This window comes from Lycorma delicatula, chromosome 4 (genome assembly GCF_047948215.1).
Source record: "Lycorma delicatula isolate Av1 chromosome 4, ASM4794821v1, whole genome shotgun sequence".
Taxonomy (NCBI): Eukaryota; Metazoa; Arthropoda; class Insecta; order Hemiptera; family Fulgoridae; genus Lycorma; species Lycorma delicatula.
The window spans coordinates 23,360,571-23,381,693 of NC_134458.1; the positions used below are offsets into that span (position 1 = coordinate 23,360,571).

Here is a 21,123-nt window from a genome sequence, read left to right on the forward strand (position 1 = left end):
TAATAGATCTACTGCCCAAAAGGTGGCCAAATAGTTTGCGGAACAAAATTAGTTTGATTAACGAGTTGCTTCTGAGGTGGTGGACTCTTGTACTGTTAGTGATTTAAGTAAATCAAGTCAAGGGGATGAAAAAGAAGGTATTAGTACCAAATACAAAGTAGGCGACATTCGTAAAGATGTACAATCAATTCTTGGAGACTGTGACAACATTAAGAAAAGTAAATACAAAATCTACTATGATGGTAATGCTACTGAGAAGAGCACAATGGGAGCTATATTGAGGGCTTTAAGGAAGATTATTCCTCAGGCTGGTAATTTAGTTTTTGTCGTCCCCAATAATAATATTGGAAACTATATGAAGAAATTAATATCTTATTTGGGGAGAGACGAGGAAGTAGCGGTTAAAGTGCTTACAATCCCAGTTTAAGGTAAAGCTATACAAGGCAAGTCTGGACAAGCCCATATTAAAAAGTCGACACCACCGGCAGTTGACAGTCGTACTGTGGTTATCAAAGCAGCTGGAAAATCCTATTCTGATTTACTTAAAACGATGAAGTCTGCAGTAAGTAGCGAAGATGCAAAAGAGGTCATCTCCTTACGTAAGGGCAGGAATGAAGAACTCCACGTGAGAATTCAGGGAGCGCAGAAAGCTGCTGAGTTTACAAGTAACCTACGAGATAAGGCGGCAGATTTGCATGTTGACCTGCGTACAAAAGCGGGAAGGCGCACAATAGTTCACATCAGGGATGTAGAATATGACACCCCTGAGACAGAAATTTTTGCTGCAATTACTGCAAGAGTAGGTACTGATGAGGACATCAAGATATCGTCAATTAGAAAAGGGTACGCAGAGACCCAAAATGTTACAGTTATCACCTCGTATAGGGTTGCCTGTAAGCTGGTGGAACAAAGGTTGAGGATTGGCTGGGTAAATTGTCGGGCATATATTAGGGAATCAGAGGAAAAGTGCTTCAGATGCTGGAATACTGGACATCGTAAACATGAGTGCAAGGGCCCTGAGAGAATGGATCTCTGCTTCAATTGTGGGGGCAGAGAACACAAGATTGCTGAATGCTGGGAGAATAGTAGCTGCCTGGACTGTGGGAGCCAAGAACACCGCACCGGGGGCTGGGGGTGCTCAAAACATTAAAATGCTTAAGGTGATAATGGTTAACGCAAACAGAAGCACCATGTCTCATGATTTGGTTAGTGAACTGGTCATAGAGCAGAGGGCTGATTTACTGATAATCACGGAGCCGAACAAGTACTTTGTTGCTAGATCAGGCTGGATGGTGGATACAAATGGTGACGTGGCAATTATGGATGTAAGTGGCAGGATAGCATGGAGATTGACGTCCAGATCTGGAGGCATGTTGGCGGTGGAGTCAGATTCAACACTAGCGATTGGTGCCTATGTGTCTCCAAACTGTGACATACATGAATTTACTAGAAGACTAGACATAATACAAGGAGTAGTAAATAACGCTAGGAAGAAAGTCATTATTCTAGGTGATTTCAATAGTAAAGCGATTGCAGCAGGGATCGCATACACCAATCGCAGAGGTGAGATCCTTACGGATATGATGGGGGCAATTAGCTGTCATTGTGTAAATGATGGCACCCCTACATATGAGGCGAGAGGACACTCGTCAGTCTTGGACTTAACAATCATAGACGATAGATGGAGTAGGGAACACTGGGACTGGCGAGTGTTACCACATGATGTGGCGAGTGACCATCATGCCACTATGATTATTATAAAAGGCTCAGACTATAGAGAGAAAATGCCCTATAGTAGTTTTACAAAGGAAAAGATCGAGATCATAATCGATAGAACGGCCGAAAGGATTATCAACTTAGAGAATCTGACACCAGTTGCCCTGACTAACGTTATAAGACAAGAAATGGGCAGAGTAGCTCACAGAAGAGCCAACAGACACTCAGTGTATTGGTGGAATATGGAGATTGAAACACTGAGAGGGCTCCTACAATCGCGCAGAAGAAGGAAGCAGAGACTCAGAATGCGAGGCGGACAGGAGTACGAGGAGGCATCTCTGGCTTATAAAGAGACCAGACGGGCCTTAAACAAAGCTATTCGTATGTCTAAGAAAAAAACAATGGCACAGACTCTGCGAGGAGTTTGACGGAGACCCCTGGGGACAGGCAAACAAAATAATCACTAAGTGATTTGGAAGGCGTCTGTCCGTATTAAATAATGAGCAGGTAGAACAACAATTTAATGAGCTATTCCCCGGTAGATTAGAAACTGCAGGAAATGTTATAGATTGCGAACCCAGACGCTTCACGTTCTCTGAACTGCACTTGGCTGTAGCACAACTGGGTAATAGGAAGAGCCCGGGTCCAGACGGAATTCCAGCGGCACTCCTTAAAGGGCTGATAAAGAGAATTCCTTATGAAATGCTTGATGTTGCCAGCCATGGATTAGAAAACAAGACATTTCCAGGAATCTGGAAGGAATCTAGGGTGGTGTTTATCCCAAAAGGCACAAATGAGAATGGAGAACCTTTATACAGACCATTGAGTCTTTTAAATACCATGGCGAAGGTAGTGGAGAAGATGCTCGCTGGCCGAATCTTTAAGGAACTTGAGGAAGGAATAGGCATTAGTAGAAATCAGTTTGGATTCATGAAGGGTGGTTCGACGATACAGGCGGCGACAAAGGTGATCGACTGGGCTAAGGATACTAGTAGCGGCACATGGAGAACGAGGCGTATTCCCCTATTCATAGCTTTAGATGTAAAAAATGCATTTGGTTCTATTAAGTGGGAATCAATAAATAGGGCATTAGTGGAAAAAGGTATCAGTCCTTATTTAAGAAGGCAGATAGGGGAATACCTCTCAAATAGAGAATGCTTGATGGAGACGCAGAGTGAGTGCCTACGTTTCAATATTTATGGCGGTGTGCCACAGGGGTCTTACTGGGACCCTTACTCTGGATACTGGCCTTCGATGGGATATTAAGACTAGACTATCAGGATGGGGTACAAGTAATTGCCTATGCCGATGACCTGGCGATACTCATCAAGGGTAAAACAACTGTCAATGTACAAGAGAGTGCTAACAACACGTTACGGACGATACATAATTGGTTGAAAGAGAGGGGACTCCAGCTGGCAATAGAAAAATGTAAATATATTATGTTCACAGGGAAGAGGATTTTAGACCGTCCGGCTATCCAAATTGGAAACCAACAAATAACAGAGGTCGAAAAGATTAAACACCTGGGTGTGACTTATGAGAGGAATTGCCGGTTCACCCAGCATATAATAGACATATGTGCCAAAGGTGAACAGATGACTAAGAATTTGAATATAATAATGTCTTCGCAGAGAGCTCCAAGACCCACTAAGCGAAGGGCGATAGCGTCCACAGTGACGTCTATGATGTTATATGCAGTGCCAGTGTGGTGGCACTCAGTCAGGGTTAAAATAAATTTGAACAGACTGGTTAGTACTCATAGGAGGCTGTTGCTGGGGGTTGTTTCAGCTTACAGGATGGTCTCCTATGAGGCGTTGTGCGTGTTGTCTGGGGTGCCACCAATAGACTTAATGGCCCTAAATATAGTCGAGAGGGCGCAAGGCCTCGAAGCAAATGAAGCAAAAGATACACTTAGACATAGATGGCAAAATAGATGGCAGGAGGATGGACCAGCCAGATGCACCAAGGAGTTGATTCCAGATCTTGCACTATGGTTAGACAGGGAACATGGTGAGTTAAATTATCATATCCCGCAGTTTTTTTACAGGTCATGGCAATTTCAATGAGTACCTCCATCGTGTTGGAAGAAGGCCAGGTCCAGAATGTATGTACTGTGAGAGAATTGACAATGCAGAACACACATTTTTCTGCTGCGAGAGGTGGGCAATTAAAAGGAGGAACTGTGGCATAATAGGTATGAGCCCAGCAGAGGTCCTAGATCACATGTTGAGGAGCGAAATAAACTGGAAGAACGTTACGGAATTTATAGTAGCAGTATTAACAGAGAAGGATATACATGAAAGGCAACTAGGTTACTAGTGTAGAATAGGGTAGGGTGGACAGCCTCAGTGATCAGAGACGGCACGCTGAGGTGTGTCGTTCTCAATGATCCACTGAGGACTCCAAGGGTTTACATAGGTTCCGATGAAGAAGAAGAGTAAGAAAAGACCCGGTGCCACGTTACGGCTATTTGAGGTATATCGTGGTTTCCAAATGGGCAAACAGAAAATCACTCAAAAGAGCTGACACCGGCGAGCCGACCTGCCATGCCGGATGTTCAGCCGGTAGGCGGAGAGGCTCGTTATTGTTTACCAGACACTCCCCTGGGTGGCGCAATACCAACCAGTCGGACCGGCCCAGGGGAGTAGTGTGAAAAAAAAAAAAAAAAAAAAAAAAGGCCTTCACATTTAAGTGCCAGTTCCGATACCATCAACGCACAGTCGCTCAGGTACGAGGCCACCAATTGGCGTAACTTTAGAGTGACCCTAGATTCCTTTTTAGAGGAGATCTTGGACCATTCGGGCCGCATCTCCTCAATCCGTCCCAAACTTCCAGCCCCAGAGGTCACCTGTTTCTCAACAGGCTTCCCCTCAGAAATCTTAGGCCCAGGAACGGACTTAGCGCTACCGCTTTCTGCCTTCCCTGACTTCATTGGAAGGCGTCCTTCGGACTTGGCGCCCCCCCCCCCCCCACAGTGCCATGCCCTTGCTGAGCGAATCCAGTTTTCACCTTTACCGCACAGCTCAAAGCAGAGGTGTCCCGCAGAATGTCCTGCAATGCCGCTTCGCTCGGGCGCTCCAATACCCGAGGGGCGTCCGAGACTTCCTTTGCGGAAGACCGGGGTCACCGGAAACCAGGTCCTTGGCCAATCGAACCAAGTTCTCTAAACAGCCTCCCCCGGGTTGCTCTATCGCTGGACGAGCTCTCTAATACACCAGCTGTGTCGCCAGGTACTACAACCACAGCTTGTATGAACCTGTCACCTGTTAACAAGGTGAGCGTCCAACTTAATCTTTCTCAAACCGGACTGTCTGTTCCACAGCCCACCCGAGGAGTCAAAAGTTAAAAGCTTTTATATGACCACTGGCGAGGTCGGAGCGAAATCGCTTCCCGAACCTTCCTTTAAGGTAATTTGGTTAGCTGGCATTTCTCCCGCCACCACCCCATTCGGTCGCCCTAGAGCATAGACCAAATGTACTGTGCCAATAAACGGCTACTGAGCCTCGAAACAGATTTGCGACCTCGTTATCCTAATTGCTCCTAATGAGCTCCTATCTTGCGTGAGCGGTTAAGCTGGGCGCCGTACAGCACCTGCCTATATGTCCCTACCGCTCACTTATCACATTAAAACTAAATCGGGGAGGCGCACCCCTTGTTACAATTAAAACTATAATAGTTACAAAAAAATAAAAAGACGGCAATTTAAACCGCCATGCCTCGGTCGCTGTTTGCCAGCTAGTGTCTGTCCACCATTTAAGCGCTTGGAGCTTTATTGGTTGATGGCAGCCATTATTTCCAGGAAGGTTTCCACCGACACGCCACAGGAATCAATAAATCCCCATAAAATTAAACTTAAACTACCGATGACGGTTGAACATCGCAACCTCATCGAGGAACTCCCACACGGTCCGACAATGCGGCTCACGCCACATTGACTCGCCGTTTATGAGCGGCCAGTTTTCCCCCTGACCTCTAAGTTCCAGGGTGGCCCGGTCTCTGGCCCCCCCAAGAGCAGGGCCGTCGAACATTAGGTGTTCGTTCGACTGGACCTCCCCACAGACGCACAACTCATCAGCCGCTAGGCGAAACCTGAACAGATATTGCATCAAATTCACGTGGTTGGTGAGCACCTGGGCACCCGCCGCCCTTAAAAATGAACTTGAGGCATACCATCCCCCCAGATCCTGTATAAATCTATACAGAGATCTTCCCTTAAACGTGGTGTGCCATTCACGCTGCCATGCCTCCATCGCGAGGCCCCAAAGCCTCTTCCGCAGGCGGGAAATGGGCAACTGTTCGAAATTTAGACCCGGTGCATTGTGATCACCGTTCCGTTCCGGTTCTAGCCCGGCCCGAAACCGCATCCCAAATACCTCGGTTTCCCGACCTCTTCGCATCTTCCACATGGCTGCTCGAACTTTCACCACTAAATCGATTGGGAGAGCCTTTCCCAATACGGTAGTAGCCTCATAGGAGGTTGTTTTAAAAACACCAGTGCATACAATTAAAGCTCTGCGCTGGGCACTCCTTAAATTTAGAAGCAGTGCTCTATTTCTATCCAACCTATGCGCCCAATCTGGCGCCGCGTATGCGATCATACTCTCGAAGACACCTCGGTACACTAAGTACATTTGGCGACCAGAAAGCCCGTAGTCTTTCCGAGCAATCCTTCTAAGTTTGTGCATCACAGAGACAGCGTCCGCCGCAACTTGTTTAATGTGGTTGCTAAAAAGCAACTTATCATCAAACAAAACACCTAGGTACTTATGAACCCTTACTCGGCTGATTACACAGCCTTTATACTTAATGTGGGGGTTTCGACTGCATGATAATTTGTCTGCGCCCTTTAGAAGCATAAACTTCGTCTTGGGCACAGAAATCTTTAAATTTTGTATGTCCATCCAGCCTTCGGCGGTTGACAAGGCCGCCTGCGCTCTACTTTCTAGCTGTGGTCGTGAATTTCCACGAACTAAAAGGAGACAGTCATCGGCGAAAGCCTGGGCCGTGACTCCTTCTGGGAATGTCAACCGCAGAAATCCATCGAACACCAGGTTCCACAGCAGGGGACCGAGAACGGAACCCTGCGGGCTTCCCCTGGTGACGGAGTTTTCCACAACTAGGTGCGCATCTTTAAACAGGGCCGTACGGTTAGACAGATAGTCTCGTACCACGGCCTGTATGGCTTCGGGAACATCGCGGCGTTCCAAAGCATAGAGGACAGAACTCCAACACAAGGAAGGAAATGCTGCCTCTATATCAATAAAAATAGCCAAAACATATTTGCAGTCGGCGCTTTCCACCTCGGTAAGAGCATTTAAGATGCAATCCTCGGTGCCAACCCCTTTCATGAAGCCTTTCATTGGCCTCGATTTAGAATACAGCTCATATCGATGCTTTCTTCGAGCCGTTCCACAACCAGCCTTTCCAGCAACTTGCCGAGGACCGGTAAGAGGCTGATGGGTCGATAACTGCCGACCTCACCAGGATCCTTTCCAGGTTTCAGGATTACCCTTACCAAAGCCACCTTCCAGCAAGTCGGAAAGCAGCCCCAGTTTAGGCATCCCGTGAACAGTCTGCCCAGTGGCTCTCTTATGACAGGCAATAAATGATGGAAAATATCCGGGTCAAGTTGGTCAATCCCCGGTGCCTTCCTTAGTGCCATTCGAGAAACCACTCGGTCTATATCTTCGGGTTCCACGGTCCGAACGCCAGGGAATGGTGTTTCACCCGCCCTAACGCCGATTTCCGCTTCCCCCTCCGGAGCATCTGGAAACAGAGTATCCAGGAACGCCCGGTAAGTCGCCACAGATGTTAACGTGTGGTCACGACCACCTAACCCGCACCGAACACTGGACAACACGTGCAATGGCTTCGGTCGGTAACAAGTCTTCGCGAGCTGCCAGGGATCGTGCTGCAATTCCCGCATGGAGTCTTTCCAAAACTTGAGTTTGGCTTCCTTGATGGCGTGAACATATTTGTTTCGGGCACGCCGGTAGATCCGCAGACGCTCAGCGCGCACGTCGTTAACGATAATCCCCGTTAGGGGGCAGCGCTGGTATCTTGCCCGAGCGGACCTCACTCTTGCGCGCAGCACGCTAAGGTCAGAGGACCACCATTTCTTGCCGGGCCTCCGTCTGCCTTCCACAGACGACCCCCCGGAAAATGGGGTCATGACGGCTCCAGGCACGCTCAGATCAGCGGACTGGCTGCTTATGACGGGTCCGTCCATTGGCCTAGGCCGCCGTAGGACCTCGTCGCAACCAGTCTTGATGGCCCGGCCGATTAGCTCCGCCATCAATTCCACCTCCTCCCTAGACTCCATGCTCCACCGCAACCCCTGCAATGCAGCATCGCACACCCGCCTCAGCCTGTGTCGATCCAGGCCCCTTAGGTTGTAGCGACCTGGATTTGGTGCCCTTGGTCCTTTAAGGTAAGGAATAAACCAACAAAATCTCAAATTACTGAATTTATTGATAACTTTATTGCATTTTATGCCTTCTATAAATGGGATGAATGACGCATAAAAATAACTCTTCATAGTGATGGTACACTTGATTACACAACATTAGATGAATATTATGATTATCAAAATGATTTTGATGAGGAATTTGGAAATGATTTGGCAAAATGCCCTTATCATTTACTTTCAATTGGTTCATTTACAGTAAACATATCAGCCACATTAGATCAGTAGTTTCTTGATAATCACTTTATTTATTTCTATATAGACTCGTACATAAGTTTCAATTGATTGTTTCAGTTGTATTAATATGTTATTTCATACTAATTTTCACTATAACACATTTTTCGAATCAAATGATAAAGTCGCTTTCGTAAACCTAGTACGTGTAAAATTTAATATTATTTCGGGTAGTTTTAGAAACGAATATCAAGATCTTCTTTTATATGAGTTTCCGTTGAGTGCAGACCCCGATGAGAAGATTGAAGAATATCCATTTTATATTGAATTTCTACCGGTAGATGCGAGAGAAATTTACGATTTAGTTATATCGTTGACCGATGAAAATGATAATTTATTAAATCTGCACGACGAACGAGAAAACATGTTGTTGGCATTGAAAGAATCTAAACAATTGTAACTGAATTTTTATTTTTTAAAATTAAAATTCCATATTATAGAACGTATAAGATGAATTATTCAACAGTCAATAAAGTAGCGCGTTCAGATGATTTCCTAACATATAATCAACTCCATAATTATTATTCATTGGCGAATAAAATTGAAGAGGAGAACTGAAGATTAAAATCCCGATAAATCAATCAGATATGTACACTGTTCCAGGTGAAAGTTATCTGAATGTATTTGGAAAACTCGTCGGAGAAAACGGAAAAATCGATTACTTCAGAATTACTTAATTTTGCCGTCGCCTTTTTATACCAGGATATACGATATCATATCAACGCTCAAGAAGTAGCCTCGGTAAGAAATGTAGGCATAATGACGGATATCAAAAACGCTTTTTCAATGACAAACTCTATTACCATCTATTAACCCGGACATATTCTATCATTTGCTGCCTGTCATTAGAGAGCCGCTTGGCACGCTGTTCTCGGGGTGCCTTAGCTGGGGTTGCTTTCCGACTCGTTGGAAGACGGCTTTGGTGAGTGTGCTCTTAACATCAGGAAAGGATCAGAGTGAGGTCAGCATCTTGTGGAGTGACCCATCAGCGTCTTGCCAGTAATCGACAAGTTGCGTGAAAGGCTGGTTGTGGAACGGCTCTGGAAAAAGATCTATATGGAAGATTTTCTAAATCGAGGACAGTACGACTTCGTGAAAGCAGTTGACACCGAGGATTGCATCTTAATTCTCTTGCCGTGGTGGAAAGCGCCAACTATAAATATGTTTCGGCAATTTTTATTGACACAGAGGCAGCATTTCCTTCCTTGTGTTGGAGTACTGTCCTCTACGAGTTGGAACGCCGCAATGTTCCCGTAGCCCTGCAGGCCATGGTACGTGACTATTTGTCTAACCGTACGGCTCTGATTAAGGATGCGTATCTGGTTGTGAAAAAATCAGTCACCAAGGAAAGCCCGCAGAGTTCCGTTCTCACTCCCCTGCTGTGGAACCAGGTATTCGACAGAACGCTGGGATTGACATTCTGAGAAGGGGTCACGGCAAAAGCTTTGGCCAATAACTATCTTCTGTTAGTTCGTGGTAATTCACGACCACAGCTAAAAAACCGAGCGCAAGCGGCTTTGTAAACCGCAGAGGGCTGGATGGACATCAAAATTTAAAGATTTCTTTGCCCAAGTCGAAGTGTATGATTCTCAACGGTGCAGAAAAATTTTCTGCAAACATTTTCGAAAGTATGACCTCTTATGCTGCGTCCGTTTGGGAGCATACGTTGGAAAAAAATCGAACACTTATTCAAAATTTTAGGTGTGCCCAGCGCAGAGCCTTAGTCGTATGCACTGGTGTTGTACAGCAACCTCCTACGAAGCTACCACTGTATTGAGAAAGGCTCTTCCAATCGATTTAGTAGTGAAAGTTCGGACAGCCATGTAGAAATTGCGAAGAGGCAGAGAGGCCAAGGTATTTGGGATGCGGTTTCGAGCTGGGCTTGTACCGGAGCGGAACGGTGATCGCAATACGCCGGTTCTAAATTTCGAACAGTTGCCCATTTCCCGCCTGCGGAGGAGGCTTTTTACGCCACAAGTAAGAGTAGGTCCTTGTATAGATTTATACAGGACCTGGAGAGGAGGGTACGCCTCTAGTTCGTTTTTAAGGGCAACGGGAGCCCAAGTGCTCTCCAGCCACGCGAATTTGAACCAATATTTGTTACGGTTCCATCTGGCAGCTGATGAACTCTGCGTCTGCCGGGAGGTCCAGTCGAACGAACACCTGATGTTTGACTGCCCAGCTCTTTGAGGGGGGGGGGGCAGAACTCAGGACACCCTGGAACTTAGTAGTAAAGGGGAAAATTGGCCACTCATAAGCGGAGAGTCAATGTAGCGTGAGCCGCATTGTCAGACCGTGTGGGAGTTCCTTGATGCCGTTGCTTTCTTCAACCGGCATCAATAGTTTAGGGGATATAAGACTTTTACCGCTAGCTGTAGGAAGCTACCCTCGAGAAATGACTGGCCATCAGTCAAATATACCTCCAAGCGCTATAAAATGGTGGACAGGTATTTTCTGGCATTCAGCAACCTTGGCGTTGCAGTAAATTGCTGTCCTTGACAGAAAAAAATTAAAATTATCGACAGGTCATATATTTTAGTATGTAGACGGGGTACGCCTACCCGTGTTAGTAATATATGACAAGTGACCGGTCTGATACGCAACCGAGTGGTGTAGGGCACTACTCTTATTCCGCCCACGCAGATAAGTATGCTCTAGGAGCTAATTAGGAAATTTGCCGTTAGACCATTTTCAGGAACAATAGCGGTTTGAAGTACGGTCATTCGGTCTTATGCTTTAGGGCGACGGAATGGAGTGGTGGTGGGAGAAATGCTAGACAAATCAATATGTTAGGGAGTTGCGAGCAATTGGTTGGGTTTCTCCCAATCGGTACTCAACGCAAATGCTCTTAGAACATGGTGCGTTTAGGGATAGTAAGGCTACATTTGGTCTGGTTGAGTCGGGCATATGCCCTGACTGTAGAGTAGACGATGTCCTGTATGTCTCTGTAAAATGTAGAACTAGGCTTGGGTGTTTCTGCTTCCGCGAACTCGGTTAGATAGTTTAGAGGCCAACGATGTAGAACAATCAAGTCCGTATGAGACCTGCATCGAAGGCAAAAGATGAGTTAAAAATCACCGGTGTGATATCTTTTATATTTACATATCTTTGTAGATATGTAAATATCTACAAAGGTATTTACAACGGTGGCATCCTAACCAAGGCTTGCGGTGGCTTATTACTGTGAGGTGTATACAGTTGATGATCTATAAGACGACTCCTGTTAAAGCCCATCATGGCTAGGAACGGGGGAGGTGTAGCGACCAGAATCATCACAAGGTGGCGTCTTCCCCTACGGAGGTTGCGATGTGGAGGACGAAACCATTCCGAGGGGCGCATCCTTACGAAATCGAGTATGGTGAAGGACAGTGATGTGGTGGTCGGCCCTAAACCGGAGGTCTCGAGGGCGAAGCCTTCTATAGGAAGGTCTGGTTCTGGAAGATCGTTTCTATAGGAAGGTCGTTTGGGGAAGATCGAGGAGATGCGCTCCGCATGGACTAAGTTCTACTCAAAGGAGTCTTGGATTTCGGTGGAAGTTCGATAGTTAGTCAACTCTCACCTGTAAGAGTGTAGTTTGATGGTTGCTGAGCTGGCTTTAAAGTATGAAAGCCTCCAAGGCGCCAACCGGGCCCTTGATACAGTTGTTCAATGATCTCTGGGAAGGTTGACCAGGTGGACGGAGTCAGGGGATTCAAGCCGGTGACAGGTGAACCTCTTGGCGAACACCACAAAACTATTAAACGAGTGAAGAAGGTTAAGAAGCGTATCTCCTTTTACGCGGTAAATGCCGCTCCTGGGCCTAAGCGGCTTAGTCCACCGCTGCGAGTACAGTCTCCGGCTGCAAAAATTAAGAGGGCCACTGTCGAGGTGGCATGATCACTATTAGATAAAAGTAAAACTTAAAACTAATATCACAGGTAAAAAAATAAAAATAAAAGAAAATGCAATTTAACAAAGCCCGAAATGGGTGTAAAAGGCCCATTCTCGGATAACAAAAGCACTAACAGAATATAAAAAAAAACTAATACAAAATATATCATAAAAAATTAAAACTAAATTAAAAAACAAAAATTAAAAAAGGGAAATAAAACTTAAAACTATTATGTTTAAAGACTTACAACTAATATTACTAAAATCTTACAACTAAGATCGCAGACGAAATTTGTAAAACATAAAAGCAAAATAAATATATATATATATATATATAAAATTTGACAAATTCCGATAGGGAGTGTAAAAGGCTCCCTACTCGGATAACAAAAACAAAACATAGGACTGTAGAAATTAAATTTTTATATTAAATTTTTTGTATTAACCCTACACTACGCAAAAACATAAACATCCGGTTTAAAACTTCTTTATCATTGCACAAGAGATCACGGATGTTTCTGGGTAGTTTAAATTTACGACGCAATGCCGCATAACATATGCAGTCCACGAGTATGTGGCGCACAGTCATGCGGCAGCTGCTTCGTGCGCATAGGGGTGCGTGTCCTCTTGTAATCAGGTACTCGTGTGTCCTATCCGCAATCGATTGAGAACTACTTCCTCACGCCGAGATTTTCTACATGAGTCCCATGGCAACACAGACTCCTTAAATTATGAATGTCCATCCAGCCCTCTGCGGTTGACAAAGCTGCCTGCGCTCGGTCTTCCAGTTGTGGTCGTGAATTACCATGAACTAACAGAAGACAGTCATCGGCGAAAGCCTGGGCCGTGACCCCTGGTGGATGATTATATTGACTTTGAAGATAGACGTGAACAAAATGAAAGTTCGTCAAAAGTGGTGGGGGTAACCCAAAAAACATCTACAGTTATATCAGAAAGCAGTCAGAAAATCGTGTCAGACCTCAATCGCAGTTCAGCGACTGTCATGGAAGGAACTTCACAGAACAATACCGACCAGTCATTGCTGATCACGGGGGAAACCTCACATAACAACGACGGTGACTAGGCTTCAGTAAAGAAGAAAATGAATAAAAGGACATTAAAGACCAAAGAACGAAAAAAGTCGCGTGTAGAGAAGAAAAATATTAAAAATAAGTTGAATTACAAAGAACGAAAAAATAATGTAAACTACCGTTGAATAAGAAGGAATTAGCCAAAAAAGGTATTTATTGTTCACTCGAAGATGTACACAAAGCTCTATACACTCGTACACGGTAAAACTGACAAATGGTGGGGGATAACATCCCCACTACCACTGTGTCTACAGTTATATCTTAAAGGAATAAGAAAATTGCGACATTACAACAGAAAAAAATCAGCAAGTATTATAGACTAGCAGGATTAAATATGAAGTCACTTAATCGAAATTACAAGAAAAACATAATGTACACATTATACAGCATCGATATAAATATAAAAATCAGACAGAAAATAAAAATAGCGCATTAACGTGTCATACTAAAAACGGGATTACAACAAAAGTATAAATATAGAATGAAAATGTTTTAAATGAATAAAATCTGACAAGCCTGGACTCAATTTGAACTTGAGACCTTCTACATAAAATGTTGAGATCCTACAAATCTGTCACGGATGCAGCATGAAAGATAACAAATCTTGAAATCATAAAGTTGATTGCCGAAATTTTCTTTCTTGATTTATTTCTCTTCTTTGAATCAAGGTACTGTGTAAACATTAAAAATAATATCATTTGATAACCTGAAAGTGAAATCTCCCCGACAAACATCACCTTATAAATTCTGCAATTAATTTTTTTTAGATTTTACACTTTGACACATACGAATTCATTACTATCACAATAACTTGCATCTCAAATTACTGCATGAACAATGAAAAAAAAAATTATGAGAATTAGTTAATAGCAACGCAATTTAAACCTAATTGATATAATCTCCCTTGGTATTAGAAAGAAATTAAATGAAATGTTTACATACATAAAAAAAATAAAATGTATACAATGTAAATACCTTTATAGGCCTTTTGCCATGTTAATGTTGACGCCAAAAATGCAAGTGTTTTTCCTGATCCCGTTGGACTTTCAATTAAACAATGTTCGGCTCGATCGCATGCATTTATGACCTAAAAAATGTTATTGCAAATAATTAAGGATAAAGTAGAAACAGGACATGATTTGTTACATTTTCTAAGTAACTAAACATTTTACAATTTTATAATCAACTGTATTATGACATACGTTTGAAATATGTCTAAGATATAATTTATTCAAATCTCAAGGACATTTTAAGTATGTAAATAATTGATATATACAACACACATAATTAAAACAGAATTATTTACTTTCTGCGAATATACTCATCATCCTAAAGGCTGTTTTAACACTGTATAGCAGCTGATAGTAGCATTAACTGCTATATGAAGTCCAAGGAACACTGCTCAGATGTACTACGCTGATTAAGTGCAGATCATTAAATCTTTTAGAAGCAAACAACTTACGGTTGTGTTCCGTTCCACGTCGAGCCATCCGGTGCTGCGATCAAGTGGGTGCTAGCGCTCGCCAGAGAGTCAAGCCGTACTAGAATTCTATGTTAGAATCCCATTTTTCATTTCGTCCGGATGGACAATCAGTGTTTCTTATAGTTACTAGCATTCGGCGCTCGAATCTGATCCAAGGCGGTCACGTCATACTCTTAGTCCGGATGGACTCCATTCTTTGTCGGATGAACGCTAGTGTTAATGTTTTATTTTTTATTTTTATATGTCAAGTTATACGTAGTTATGTCAAGTTATACAAAACAATAATTCATTAAACCATTACTAAACAAACAACAAGGCGTTGTCTTCATTCATCACCTATGAAAATACAGTCCAACCTCTAAAATCTACCAGGTTGATTGATGGATTATTTAGATTCATAAATGTATGAAAAATTGGTGAATGAAAATTATTAAGTAAAACATAAATGTACTTACTAACTTTATTGTTCTCAGGAATTCTTAAATTAATAGCTGCATTACAACGGTCCGCCAATTCTCCCTATCTAGAGCCAACCTGACCTATTTGCAATCACTACACCTGACTTGCCCCAATCAGTACAAACCAAATGTTATCTTCCCAAAGTTGTCTTGGTCTACCAAAAAAAGTTGTTCGGTTGGGTTTCCCAACTTTAACCCTAATAGCTACTCTTTTGTTCCCCGTTCAGCATATCCCACCCGGTACAATCTACGACTTTAGACATCAAATAATGTATACGTAGATTTTGTATTATTGCAATAAAGTTATAAATTATAATATATAGTAATTGCGGTACGATAAAGTGCTTAAATAATTCGAAAATAGGGTATATAATATGGAAATCCACATCTGAAAAAGTCTATTTATTTAAGAGATATTATAAAGTCCTAAATATAATTTTAAGTTATTTAACAGAAATCAAATTTATCGGATATCAGTATAGATGGTTTAATTATTAGACACTAAAATATTCCATCAGTACACGACGTACTACGCTCAATAAAAATGCTGGATCAAATCAAAAATAATTTGAGTGATCGAGAGAACCTGGATTTAGCTATTGGCTTGTTAAGTTATTTTACATTCTTCAATTACTCAGACGCTACTCACTGAAAAGATTCAGGCATTACAGAACCATCAGGTTATAAGAGAATGTAGTTTACGGTTTTATCAAGGATACAAAAAAAATTAAAAGAAAAATTGCATTTAACATCAATAATGTAGACAGATTATTTATCGGTGAAATAATAAAGAAAACATTGTAAAAATGCTGTAGAAGAAACAAAATTATACATTATTTTATTAACATATAATACTTCGCTAAAGAAAATAGACTTAAACAATCATGATGAAGTACAATTACACATAATCTTCATTTATAATCAGACACTATAGAATGATATCTCGAACTTCCTTTTCAATCTATTTTAATACAATTTTTATTACCAGATCAATACTTTCTCACTACCACAATAAACTAATATCACATCAAAATACTTTTTTTTGATTTTTTACAGATAGTAATATTCCGCTATTTTTCACCGTATGTGTTTACAAGCCATCAGAAACTACTGGAAATCGTCCAGTATAGTATGTTAATTTTGTCACTGCGAACTCGTTTAACACTGACTTGATCTAAATATTACAATAGTGATAAAAATAGTATATTGTTGTTAAGTTTACACTGTTAAAAATTATAGAAAATATCACATATTTGTTTGTAATTGTAACGGCAACGTATACCATGCCATTAAGTAGCCAAGACAAGGTTAAAATATTTTACATAAGCTTTCCCTCAATGGTTATCGGTAATAATGTTGAAGGTAATTTCATTAAATCTATAAAACTATATTAAAATTCACTTGTGTATTTATTCCATGCATAATTTGCTTAGATATATTTTTTCCCCGTTTAGCCACCGGGAATCACTGTCAGGTATTACTTAAGAGGATGATATGTATGAGTGTACGTGAAGTGTAGTCTTGCATAGTCTCAGGTCGACCACCAAAGAACGCGATCCACGATCTAGTATTCAAATCCGAATTAATGTAACTGCCTTTACTAGGATTTTAACGTTGCAACACCCCACCTTTCGAAATCAGCTGATTTGTCAAGAGTGGGTTTGTTTAAAGATATTACTGTCATGAAAGTGCACTCATCAACACATCAGTCTATAAACTATTTATTATGTTACGATACCTTGAAACATTGATGAAATTATAGACTTCTTAATTATCGGTACTTAGTAAATTAAGCTAAATATTTTGTAAGAACAAAAGGCGTTCCTTTGGTACAAGTTTCCTTTTGGTAATTTGGTTTCCGACTTGTTTCCAACTTTTACCAAGTTTAAATTATTAACAGCAATACCGATTCATAAATTACCACAAGACATACTTTATTACTAATATAGCATCGCAAAAGCACAATCATTAAATTATAAAATTAGCTAATTTACATATAAATAACACCTACCATATTCATAATAACAAGCTGTGATTCATATGGATAAAAAGGAAACATCACTTCAATGTCTTGCAGATTTATTTTATAAGCAGGCTTACCAATTTCATTTTGAACAGTTGTACGGTTGCATAGAGACATTTTTTCCAAATTTACGGTTTCCAATTCCAATTTAATTACTGAAAAAGAGACAAAAACAATTATGTGAACTATATATTAAAATTAAAAAAATGTCAAATTTTTAGTTAAAATTTATTTCATAAATAACTAAGGTAAATAAAAGGTGGCCAAAAAAATAACAGTACATAATTTATGGACTCTATAAATAGTAATTCAACATACAGCAGTATATTGAAATATTATTCTTCAAATTATATAGCTCAAAGATTATACAGAATGTATTGGAGTAACACAGCAATCAGGGTTCTGGGCAAGACAATACATATACTCTTACCAGAGGTAGCCCCTCAATGAGATGGTCGACCTCTTCCTCTTCAATCTTTATTCCTTCTTCCTTGAAAGAGTGGTAAGGAATTGGATCGGTCAGAACCCTTGTTCCATTTTTAGCCCTATAATAACACTCTAATGTTGATATAACAACCATTTCTTTATTGAAACTCAGTGCGGTTGCAAATTTAGGTTAGTGATAATGGCAATGGGAAACCACCTAGTTTTCCATTTCTCTATTAGGCCTGGCATGGGATTCTTGTTATTCTTGAAACTGGCTTCATTGTTGGGAATGACAAGTCCGATTACCCACAACTATTAACCGCTAGGACCACCATTAGATATTGTTTAAGAGGATGAGATGAAACGGCAATTTTGTAGTGTGAAAATGCCTTTAGTGTGTAAAATACTAAATGTATCCTGCCCATTTGTATCGCTTCTCAGCCTCTGGCCCCGTGCTGTAAAACTTGTATTTACTGCTACCAGTAGCGATATATTGCTTTAACAAGTACATCTCGATTCCCCCCCGAGGGGCGAAAGATCCCGCCTCGGATGTCTGGTCGCTACACCACCCCCTCCGTTCCTAGCTAAGTGTGGCTTAATCAAAGGTCATCGCCCTCAAACTGATCACAACCCACAGGGCTCAGTCCGGCCTCGTGAGATGCCACCGATGCAGATGCCCCGAAGGACATCTATATCAGTTATTTCGCCCCAGTAAATTTTGCCTTCAAAGAAGACATCAGACACTTAATACTACCACGTAACCCTCAGGAACTAAGCTACAAGCGTACACACGGACGATAGAAGACCCCACGCCTGTCACCACTAGTGCGCCCTAAACGATAAGTACCCAGTACGTAAAACGCAACAAGTATGCCATGACAGCATATCAAAACAGCAAATTCAGTCTAAATTACCGCAACGACATATCGTTAATTAAGCGACTGGAGTGCAGCCAGCATAAACCAAGTCCCAGAGGACCTCAGGTCTGGTCCGTTCGGAAGCTGAGTATAACCTCTACACTCCCACTTCAGTTCCATCTTGAGAACCACTCGGATTGGCACTAGGTTGATCGCAACAGACATTTAACTTATTACCCTATTAATAAGTGTGCACCTGACCAATCGCCATGATAGTTAGTAAATCACACCCGGGGAGAAAACTCCCCGGGCACAACCTCCATTAAAACTTAGAAAATCTAACTGAGGCACGGTGCCTAGCACGCCTACCTCTGGCCAATTCAACTGCCTGGGCGGAGCCCTAGCCAACCAAGATCATAAACAGGACAAGGTACCCACAAACGCTAACGCAGGTTAGAGAAGCAGCAGACTAGTCAAGTAACAACGACGGTAGAAACCGCAAGGAAAAAACTAAACTCTACCAGGTCCACACCATCAGTAAGTACGGCAACTCAGTCTAAGACTGAGACTAGCGAAGTTAAGACAGATCCACTCTTGTCCGATGCGGAAGCGACTCTGCTAACCGTCTTACCACACTAGAACCCCACGGTCGAAACTTAATACTGCTAAAGAAGGGATTTGGCGTTGCAAGAAATAAACCTACAGCCCTCCGAATCCGAGAGGAGATGGATCATGACATCAGAGAACAGACAACAAAATGACCTGGCAGATCACCCAGCTTGCGATGGGTGTTGTAGAAAACAACCCCGAGACTCACAAGAACAAATTTCCTAACTCTGCATACAAACAGCAAGCTTCAAAAGATACTAACTATCCAAGGAATTGAAATACAATTATACCGCACGAAAGTAACAGCCACAGTCCTTATTGTTGATCGAATGCGCAACCTTTTACAGTTGACGAACAACGTTGGCTTTCTGCGGACATTCGTCGCGCTTGTGACCTTCCTCGCCACAATGCGCGCAGACCGACGCATACTAACAGAATTTGGTTCTGTGACCAAAACGACAGCACTTGAAGCACCTTTGTACATCCACGTACTCCTTAACCCTACAGGACGTGAGATCAACGTACAACCTACCCTCAGACACAAACTTCTTAAAGAGACCAGCGCCAGGTAAAAAAACATACTGGGTGATGCCCAGCGGTATCACCAAATCTTACCAATCTTGAAGAGTAAGCCTACACTCTTTCCTGAAGTCGGCCTCATCCATTTCGGTGTTCTACTCCCTAACGAGAGACAGAACCTCCTCATCGGATAGCCGCCGGTCAATGTCGTAGACAATGACCCGGGGCCTACGGGAGCTTCTTTACCTCAGGAGACTCCAAGATGACTTGGACTGTCTCCTTATCATTCGCATCCACTACCAGCCCCTTGAAGGTCTCTTTAATTTCCCTGATCTTGAGCTTTTACGGTCTCTACGAAGAGCGACCTGGAAATCCTACTTCAGTTGTTTACTGGTCTTAGTAGACCCCTCAGGATTGTTCACAAAAATGACTTCGGGCTGCTTCGAGGCTTGACTAGTCTCACGCTTGTCTCTGTCATCAGCGTAACGCTTCTGCTGTCTCGGAGCAGGCTTCGGGACCTAACTACCCTGACCTCCGCGCGGGCTTGGAGCGCAACGTCTCGAAACCATCTGCCAAAGCAAACAGAATACCCATAATAAGTACAGCGTGCCTACTTTCCAGTCGTCGGGGCTGACAACGATCAGTGGCTGTCAGTCAACCTGCGCTGCTGTGGATTTTGGGTTACGCAGCCGCGTAATGTGTTGCAGTAGTGCCACTGTCGACTAAGTAAGGACATTCTGAAAAAGAACGGGCTGAAGGCTCAGTTGCTGGCTGAGCGGCGGTCACAAGTATTGGTATATAATCTGCCACAGGCAACAACGGTAGAGGAGTCCGAAATCCTCAACGCCATGCACGGTCAAAATCCGTTATTGGATATGGCAGTCGAAGATTTCCTTGGGTAAAACCAAGGTAGTTCGGCAGCTGGGGAAGAAAAAGCGCCAGTCACTGGGTGTTGGAGACCTCGCCTAAGATCCGGCAGGTCTTGGTGGCCGGTGGACGTTTGTTTTTCGGGTGGACCTCATGTAGGGTCGTTGACCATATGGAGGTCGCCCGATGCATTAAGTGTCAGGACTTTAGTCACACCTCTCTCCGCTGCACAGCGCAGTCGGAGATGTATGGGCACTATGCTCTTTCGGGGCACAGAGAAGCCAATTTCCCTGCCAAGTCTGCACCTGCCAAGTGCGCCGCCTGTACCTTGGTGAAGGCAGCGATGTTGGACACCGAGTCGGAGGTAATCAGTGCAGGGCGAATGATATTGCTCGGGCGAGGGCTGCGAAAAATACAGCTTATGGCAACGCCTGAATTAAGGGAAGCCTTTGAGGACGGACGCCACGATGTTGTACGCTTGGGACTGGGGCATTTAAATCT

At 42.9% G+C, this 21,123-nt stretch overlaps 1 protein-coding gene across 7 annotated transcripts in view; it reads right to left on the minus strand.

Moving 5' to 3' along the window:
* The window catches only part of LOC142323195 (Fanconi anemia group J protein-like), a 428,180-nt gene that overhangs the window by 397,800 nt on the left and 9,257 nt on the right, over positions 1-21,123 (minus strand). For all 7 annotated transcript variants that reach the window (XM_075362519.1, XM_075362514.1, XM_075362517.1 and 4 more), the window contains exons 2-3: positions 17,333-17,499; positions 14,356-14,467 (exon numbers count right to left, since the gene is read on the minus strand). In XM_075362519.1, the coding sequence (XP_075218634.1) occupies positions 14,356-14,467; positions 17,333-17,461 (241 nt within the window). In that variant the 5' untranslated portion in view covers positions 17,462-17,499. The remainder of the gene's footprint in view (positions 1-14,355; positions 14,468-17,332; positions 17,500-21,123) is intronic.